This window comes from Bidens hawaiensis, unplaced genomic scaffold, assembly GCF_021521415.1.
Source record: "Bidens hawaiensis isolate Kalapana, Puna unplaced genomic scaffold, B.hawaiensis_p1.1 tig00004618_1, whole genome shotgun sequence".
NCBI lineage: Eukaryota > Viridiplantae > Streptophyta > Magnoliopsida > Asterales > Asteraceae > Bidens > Bidens hawaiensis.
In genome coordinates, this window is record NW_027491282.1 from 1,067,187 (window position 1) to 1,076,914 (window position 9,728).

The 9,728-nt window shown below is 34.2% G+C and overlaps 1 protein-coding gene and 1 non-coding gene across 2 annotated transcripts; one reads left to right on the plus strand and one right to left on the minus strand.

The window, feature by feature from the left end:
* The first annotated feature begins 1,354 nt into the window (after nucleotides 1-1,354).
* On the plus strand, nucleotides 1,355-1,426 carry TRNAC-GCA (transfer RNA cysteine (anticodon GCA)). The gene has a single exon. It is a non-coding gene; the product is annotated as a tRNA-Cys (tRNA).
* Nucleotides 1,427-1,924: 498 nt separating this feature from the next.
* LOC143627316 (serine/threonine-protein kinase BSK7-like) lies at nucleotides 1,925-6,725 on the minus strand. Its single transcript, XM_077097164.1, has 11 exons — nucleotides 6,516-6,725; nucleotides 5,651-5,870; nucleotides 4,359-4,576; nucleotides 3,845-3,980; nucleotides 3,613-3,746; nucleotides 3,432-3,537; nucleotides 3,170-3,255; nucleotides 2,878-3,066; nucleotides 2,650-2,802; nucleotides 2,468-2,581; nucleotides 1,925-2,381 (listed from the first exon to the last, which is right to left on the minus strand). Exons 2-11 carry the CDS (start codon nucleotides 5,727-5,729, stop codon nucleotides 2,139-2,141), a joined length of 1,458 nt encoding a protein of 485 aa, XP_076953279.1. The 5' UTR covers nucleotides 5,730-5,870; nucleotides 6,516-6,725; the 3' UTR covers nucleotides 1,925-2,138.
* Between the last annotated feature and the right edge of the window lie 3,003 nt (nucleotides 6,726-9,728).

Sequence of the window (9,728 nt, forward strand, 5' to 3'; positions counted from 1 at the left end):
AATAAAGAATTTCATGAACAAAATATGTTGGAATATAAAATCCATTTTTAAAAAATGGTTTACAAACATTTATAAACTGCCATATTTAATTTGATCATTGGAACAATATGAATAACTTTTCGGTGATGATGATGATAGGGTTTAGTTACTGCAAGTATAATTTTTTTTGAAGGGAAACATGAATGCAGAATGTTTAGGTTGGTAATATTACTTCGTAACTATGGGTGCAAACGGGCCGAGCTCAAGATCAACTAGGTTTGAATTCGGCACGTTTTGCCTTATGAGAGGTCGAGCTCGTGGTCATTTTTTCAAGCTCAATCTTAGCTCAGGCTCAACTAATTTATTATTTATTATTTAATTTATATACATTTTAATTATATATGTATATTTTTGATTTAACGAGCCAACGCTCAACTCGAGCTAAACTGTGCAGTGTGAAATTAATACATAAAAGTTCAAAAAAGTTAAAACTTAAAAATACACTAGGCTCGTTATTCGTAAAGGCTAGAATTGTGAAAATACAAGTGATAAAGGGATTAAACTAATAACTGTGAAATAATAACATTAAACCAATGGCCTAATGTGACCCCCATAGGCTTGTAATCATTGACAACGTTGGGTAGCCCAAGCCAACAATCTCCTGTTTCGGGGAAAACATGTCGCCCGAAGTCCCACTGCGGTAAAACCCGGTTGAGATCATATTCGAACTTGATACCTTATAGCCTGCAATCCAAATCTTCACCTCTCCTCCCATGTGAGCATGTCAGTTGAGCTAAAGTCTGTTGGTAAAAAAAATGTTAATAGCCCTATGGTCAGAGTGTAAAATAAAAAAGGATTATATGCTAGTATTAGGGTTTGGATCAAATACAAATTAAATTATCGTATAGATCAAGCCGGCCGACTTGTTCAGTTTGGAGAATATGACTAGTTACACTAGTTTTTGAACATCTATAATTTTTTTTTACCAATATCCATATACTCATTCAAATATTTAGTGAAAGGGGCTATTATTGAAATTTGTCAATTGTGATGTTTGTCAGGCCGACTTAGCCCTTAGGCCTGATGTACGCGTTTTACCATGTATATCTATAAGAGTTTGTTTCTACGACTCAAACCTGCGGCCTTCATGTCACATGACAACAACCTTACCATAATATTATTTTTTTATGAAAAACTTATATGCTTGCTATGATATAAGTAATGATATATTTTGTTACACTGAATGATTTATCTCACATACTTGATACTTGTGTGGTTGTATACAGCTTGGTTAGTACTGTTTTTAATTTAATCTTAGACAGTTAAACTTCGTTAACCAGATAAGATACATGATACTGAGCAAAACGACAAGCAAGGGTCCATAGCTCAGTGGTAGAGCATTTGACTGCAGATCAACAGGTCACCGGTTCGAACCCGGTTGGGCCTTTTTCATTTTTAACTTTTATATTTTGTTAAGTTATATTTGGATATATAATATATTATACAGACTGTTTTAAAAAAAAAGAAAGAAAACTAGATTGTTTAATTCTTTGTCTTGTTCAAAAGCATTACACTTAGAACTTTTTTCTTCAAAGTGTTCATTTTATAAAAATTAAGACAACATGAACACACAGTTTACAGGAGTAGAATTCAACTTGAAATATTAAACAAGCTTGTTGCAAATAACTCATGTCAAAATTATATTAATTGCCTGAATTTTTATAGCATCATCTTATACAACATTTTTCATGAAAAGAAATTTTTGAAGAGTATGAATACAACTTAAGAACACTGAAAAGCTTATTGCAGATAATGAGTACTCTCAAATAACAAAACTCATTTTTGTTTTTTTAAAGTTTCTTTTAAGCTTAAACAACCTAACTTTACAGAAAACATTAAAGATATATAACTTCACAATAACATGAAGAAAAACAAAAAATAAAATAAATCCATTCCATCCACCAAAGATTTTGTATTAACATGAAAAAAGAAAAAGGTCATTGCTTTCCTTCAAGAAACAAGTAAAAAACATGTCATTACACCACCCCTAATCTTTTATAAAAAAACGCGACAAATAACCAAAAAAACAATTTTATCAAACGAGTACCGAAAATAATTCAACATAAACAAACAAATTAAACCCTTTTCTCACATAGTTTTCAAACAGCTTCATGTTTCTCTTCAAGAACCGTGCCTTCTCTGAGTGCAATTTGTGCCTCGTTTTCCCTCCCGAGTGCGAAAAAAGCAGCCGCTTGTAAGTAAGACGCGATATGCCAAATAGGGGATATTACCTGTGCTTGTACCGCGTCATTAAGTGCTTCTTGTGGATTATCACTCATTAAATGTGACAAACTTCGCCTCGCGAACACCGTTGGTGAGACCATCGTTCCAACGTCAATAAACTGCAAAAAAACACATCAAACATTAGAAACCGGCTTTTGTTTGATGTTTTTTTGGATATTACTTTTTTAAGACGACAAATACAAACCTGTGTATAAAAGTCTATTGCAGCTTTAAACTCCTTATGACGAAAAGCCGAGTCACCTTTTTTCTTGGAGTTCAACGTGTCATGTATTTGATTAGTCCACATCCCAAATGACAGCTGCAAAGTCAAGTCAAACACACTTGTATTGAAAATAGTCAAAATCGCAAAAAAGTCAATAATCAGACCTCAGTTGCAGCACCCTCATCGTCTTTATACCCCAATTTCTCCATAACTCCATGTATAAACGTTAAATCCCTTCTTAAACATGCTTCTCCGAGTGCGGTTAACGGCACGGCGGACCCACCTTGAGGCATTCCCATTAACACATGAGATGGCACCTGCATATACATTATACATTATAGTTAAAAAATGCTTTTTTTTGTGATTTAATGATAAAAAAATATATAAATTACCTCGGTTTCCTTTTGCAGGGGGGTTAAAGCAGAAACTAAGGATCTTGGATTTGGGCGCTCACGTGGCTCATACTGCAAACACCGTGAAGCTAACCGTACCAACTCGGTTCCATCATCGTTAGAGAATTGACCTTCTAAGCATGAATCGGTAAGCATTTGAAGATTCCTGTCTCGTATCAGATCAAGTGCCTGATAATATATATTTAGAGTATAACATAAGCAGTTTGACAATATACTAAAATGCACTTTCTTGATTACAAAACATGAATGTAATTTTAGAATATGCGCATACATGGCTAGGTGGAATATGTTTTCCACTTAGAAGATCAAGCAAAAGGGTGCCAAAACTATACATTACACTTTCGGGTGTGACCCGCCCTACAATTTCAAGAAAAAAAATAAAAAACAATTATCAATGAAATCAAGAAATCATAATATGCTATAAAGAAAATGAAACACAATGATAAAAGATACAAACTTTTTTAGCCCACATGGTAAAAATGATATTTTTATATATGATTTATGTGTTCAAAATAATAAAGGGTAAAAAATACCAGTCCTCAAATATTCAGGAGGGGTAAAAGCTAAGTTTGTACTGTAACTTTTTCCGTCCCTACTGTTCTTCATCAAACCAAAACAAGAAAGTCTTGGATTTACATCCTACAAAATGTTTTAAAAAGATATTATAAGTTGAACAAAATAATAATAGTTAAATAAATAAACTTAATAGCATACATCATCGAAGACGATTCTATATGCGTTAAGATCATGATAAAGAGCACGTCCTCTGTTAGTGCAATACTCTAAAGCTTCCGCAAGATACAAAGCCACCCGTAACCGCATTGCCCATTGCATAGGTTGCGTTTCCCCTAATTCAAGATTCAAAAAAGATAACTTTAACTTCAAAATGTTGTTTTTAACTTAATTTGTTGAAAAAAAGAAAAATGTATCTTTTTTACTAACTTACAGTGAAATAAGTGTTTTGCAAGGGTCTCGTGTGGCATAAATTCAGCAACAAGTAATCTTTCATCACCTTCACAACAACAGCCGAGCAGGTTGGCTAATCTAGGGTTCCGAAGCTGACCAACAGCTCTTGCTTCTTCCTGTTATGATACACAAAATTAAGTTGAACATACTTAAACAAAATATTCATTTTTTATTAATCAAGAAAAACAAATAAATCACAAGAAAGAATGCATATATCTACTTCAAGTATTACAATCCCTAAAAATAAGCAAAAGTAAACAAACTCTAGTAGATAATCAAATGTAAACAATAAACCAATTCTGATTATTTAAGATCAACACAATCATACTTGACATAAAAAACTAATTAATGAAATCAATGTAAAATTGCATAACCATCAATAGCTTAATATTATCCTATTATAATTCTTCAGGTCCCAAAAAACACTTTAGCCAACACAATGACATGAATAGAAAACTCTGCATAAAAAAAATATTTGTATATAGTGTATTTACCAGAAACTGCCTCGAGTCAGGCCAAGCGGATCTATTAAACCGTTTGACAGCAATTCTTCTTTGATTTGCTAACTTCCCTTTGTAGACCACATTGGGGGCTTTTTCCCCATGTTCAGAAACAATGTTTTCAACAGAAAATCCAGAAGTAGCTGTCCTTAATTGTTCAACAGAAAATTCACGAAATGCCGGCAGATCACTTGCCTCGCCTAACTCATTTTCTGTCGAAAAAATATAAATAAATAAAAACATCAAATACACCAAACATAAGCCATTTTCGGATACGATAATGATAATGTGTGGAGTGCCAAGATAAGCAAAGTTGAGCAGGCGTGTCGGGTGGCAGATCATAGATTCATAATGAATCAAGTTTAAAATGTGTTGGCCTGACGGGTCAGCTCTTTGTACTGTTTCTTAGCTTCTGATTTAAAAACACGAACTTAACAATAATTACATGATTCTTTTCATAAAATGTTTTAAACGATTTTATTCAATTGAACCATAATTAGATGACTTTCATGGCCTATTTGACCTGTTTTCTTTTTAGTCATATCTTTTAGCTTAGCCAATTGACCCATAGCATAACGCATGTCTAGGCTTGTAAACAAACAGAATGAACACGAATAGAGCATGTTCGTGTTCGCCTGTTTAACTTTGACCGAACAAACGATCAAACACTACAATCAAACGAACGCTTGTCCGTGTTCGTTGGTTAAGAAAATAAACGTGTTTGTGTCCGTGTATGTTTGTTCGTTAACAGTTCAAACAAACGATTCACATACGTAAACGAACAATCATAACTAAACATAAATGAACAAACATAAATAGATTAAAACCAATTTAAGTAAAAGTGAACAACAATGTGTTGGGCCTAAAAAGTTATTCAAATTAGACTAAATTGTCATCATCATCATCGTACTCAGTATATCCCACCAATAGCAAAGCTATGGTAGGGTCTGAGGAGGGTAAGATGTAGACAGCCTTACCTCTACCCCATAAGGATAGAGAGGCTGCTTCCGGTGAGACCCCCGGCTCGATAGTAGTTTTGCATCAAGCCTTGGACATAAGGCACATAGCACTCAATCATCGGGACACCGGCTGATCGGTGCATGTACCCTTGTCTTTCGGCTATCAACGCCACTACATGATGCCTGATTAACCGTCCGTCACTTTTAACGTTATTTTCACGAGATTAGTAAAATAACGTCAAAATTAGACTAAATTGTAAAGAGCCTAAATATTTAAATAAATTTATATTAGCACACTAAATGAACAAAATGAGTATTTTCACTTACCAACATTACCAGGTTGAGCTACAACTCCATCTTGCACGGTATCACAACACGAGCACATTCTAGAAAACTCGCAGCCCATGATTTCAAATAAGCTCTAGACAGTTGACTTTTACTTGTAATCTTTGACTTCTCAATATATATAATTTATGATCAAGATTCAGTATATTATATAATTTATAATCAGGGAATCAAGATTCTGCTTTTTGTAACATCAAAACACCTGGTAAACAGCATTGGAACACAAATTAGGCTCACCTAATAACTGTTTAAAGAACACAAATCTTGAAATGCTACAAAACAAGATTAAAAGCATAATCTTTTTTAAAAATAATATCTTTTTTCTAACTCAAAACCTCCAAATTCTTTTTCACAATCAGCAAGATCTCAACTTTGCATCTACAAGTTCCATTATTATCCATAAATGTAGCATGCAAATATAAAAATCAACCCTAAATTAGCAAAAATCAGTAACTTACAGTTACAAGAATCTAACTAGGGTTACAAAGTTAAAAACTCCCAGTTATAAAACTCCTCCTAATTCAAGAAAGATTCAAAAAAGTATACAAATTAGGCAAAAAAGTGACTATAAAGCTTCAAAAGGTAAAACCTTTTTCCTGCTTAAAAGCTATATTTCAACCAATTGATCTACAAATTTACTTATTAGCAACTAATGCAACATGCCCATCAAAATCTTGAAAATCAAAAAAAAATCAAGAAACCACAAGTTCAAGAATCATATTAGGGCACCAAACTTCAAGCTCAAATCAGCTAAAGCTTTCAACTTTAAACTAAAAAACCCAAACCCAAAACACCCAAATCAAATCAGACTCTTAAGAATCAATACCCATCAAGAAATCTGGCAAACCTTTGTTTAAAAATTCAAGAAGAGCTGCAGATTCTTGGACCCAGATGGGTCAAAGGGTTAAAAAGGACAACTTGGTCTTTCAAGATTCTTGCTTTTTCTCTCTCTTGGATGATTGAATGAATCAGAGATCAAGATCAAGAAAGAAGAAATTGAGTTGAAATGAGAAATCTTGAAAGCATGTGTGTTGTTTGATAATAATAATAATAATAATAATAATAATATTATTATTATTATTATTATTGTTATGAGATCCCTTTGGCATTCCAAGTGTACAAACAATTAGGTGCTGTTTGTTTTTGCAGACATAAACTGTCTGTAAGCTGATTTCATCTGTTTTTATGTCTGCAACTGAAGATGTGGTCTGAAGATCTGTAAGCTGAAATTTTAAGACCGTTTGTTTTTATAAGTTTACATGTTAAACTAAAAAGTGTAGTTTGAGGTTTTTTTTTTCTTGTTACTTTAAAATTCAATATGTACGTTGGTCAACAACTGGTTCCTGTCACATCGAAAAGCCGAGGAGGATTAGGCGGTGGAGGTAACAGATGGTCGGTTGTGAGATGGTGGATTAGGCGGTGGAGGTAACAGATGGCCGAGGAGGAATAGGCGGTGGGGAATCGGAAGTTTCCGGCGGTTTCGGTGGTCATGATGGGGCAAAAGAGTGTACCGGAGGCGGCAGTTTCGGTGGTCGTGATGGTCCATGGAGGCGGCGGTTTCGATGGTCCATGGAGGCGGCGGTTTTCATGGAGGCACCTAACAGATATATATATGGAGGCGGCGGTTTCGATGGCCAACCGGAACCAAGGGAGAGGAGGAAGAGAAGGAGTGTGTCTGGAGGAGCAGAGGTGGTGGCGATGGCCGACCGGCGAGTGGAGGAGCGACGGAGAGGTGCACAGGGGATGGATGAGAAATGTGAAGAAGTTTGAAGCTAACCCTAGGAGCTTTTTTTTTAAGATGTATTAAGATGTTTGCAGATCTTATATTTTTAGAAAACCAAACTGTCTTCACAACTGATGTCTGCCCGCCTGCAGACATCAGTCATCTTGAGGATGTTTGAAGCAAAAACAAACAGCACCTAAAACCTTTTAAACTTATTTATTGTTTTTGCTAATTGTCTTGTTTGACCACCCCATTAGCCAAACGACTACTATGATTATGTGTTAAAAATGAGTGTAAGGACAAAAAGTATGTGATTAAAAAGTGTGATTAAGCATTGAATATTTCTATGCACCACAAAATGTGTATTTGGATTAAAGAATTAGTAGGTTTTTATTATAAAGTAGGTAATAGGTAATGGTTTAGTTTAAAAAAAAAGAAGCATGGTTGGTTTTGCTAGTCCAAATTAATATACTTTACTAATTTTCAATAGGTAAATGGGTAATTAAAATGTCACACCCTCGTCTTAGGTTTAGGAATGCGACCAATAGTTGATATCATAATTGTAAATAAATCAGAGTTGCGTTAGTTTGCGGAAGACTTATAAAACTTTAAGGATCAAAATATAACATTTACATATATTCAAAAGACGGGATTATAAAAATACCTGTTTAAGTTGTTACAAAAAGTATTACTTGTTTCATAATTAGAAACCACCATATATTAAGTTTACAAAATGAATCCGAACCATCGGATTAAAATGTAGCACTTCGACATTCCAAGCGCTAATCTTGTTCACCTGCAAAATGTCATTAAAATACGTCAGCAACGAATGCTGGTGAACACGCCGACGCAAAATATTTTATTTTACTTTATTACCCCTCGAGACTACGCCTGCCTCGGCCCAACGTGGCTTAGGAATAACAAAGTTAAATAACACATTATAAACTCGAGCCTCTACTCTAGGTCACCTCAGCAAACACCGCAGCGTTCGACTTAGTTAAGTACCCGTAAATATACACAACGGTCGTACTCCCTACAGGAGAGCGTCCTACGACCAAGGGTGGTGCGATGTGTCCATTCATCGCGTAGTACCACCTATGTAAGGATCCAAACACACGTATACCACAGCCTGAGGGCTAGGATTATACCCTTATTTATAACGATTTTAGGAACACGTAGTTCCTTGTAAACAATTTCACATAACATGTTTGACTCATTTTTAAACAAGTTTATAAAAGTTTGGGGGCGTATTTACCTTTTCACTTTAGGATCGGCTTCATTCACCGTCCAAGGGTCTTTCCATTCTTTATCTCGTACCTATAGTACGAGTATAAATATTTGTTAGTCGGATACACAATCCGGCTTAAGACCTTTAGTCTTGTTTTATACCTCGATGAACCTTTAGTTCATATATCTCATTTACTTGAAAACCTTTAGTTTAAAAGTAATTATAAACCTTTAGTTTATATAAAAACCCGACGTTTCTTCTTCTACAAGAAACGTATTCTTTTTCTTTTATTATTTAAGAATACTCGTTATTCATTAAATAATATTTTCATAACAAAGAACATACATATATACTTACACACATATATACGTATCAATATTCAATATCTTATCTTTCATTCATTTCTTTGTTATGTTTTCTTTTTCTTTTATCAAGGTATCGAGTATAACCTCGACTTAAGGCTTAAGCCTTTAATATAATATTATATTATATTCATTTGTCGTTACGCCTGACCTTATTGGCGTATTGGAAACCCTAGGGACTCGAACAGTGTCACACCCCGAAAATATTAACTTAACACAACGGAAGTCTTAACTTAAGCCGTTCGGGTTATGACAGATGCCGATAGCCAACAATAATAGATAATTAATAATAAAAGCATCATCTTTTATTATAAGAAAATATTTTACAAATCAGAGTTTATTACACGTGCTAATGCACGGTTTACAATACTTCACTTTTGTTCAAACATCCCACGCTCTTATTTCCATGCCACATCGAAATCTTCACTTACTGAAAAGTATATTAAAATAATATTTGGGTCAACACGAATGTTGGTGAGTTGTTCCCGATAAAAACTTATTATATAGACAATTTATTGTAACATCCTAAAATTTTAATGTTGAATAAAGAAAGTTATGTTTAGTGATTTCGCGTTAATTATTGGATATCGAGTAAGTAGCGGATCATGGACTTGGATTAATTGAGATGGGATAAATGAGAATGGGCCTTAGGTCCATGGGATTTAAGGGATATAAATATCCCCTAAACTCTAAAATATATTTCATTTCACCATATTCTCTAACACTCCAAAACACACACACCATACA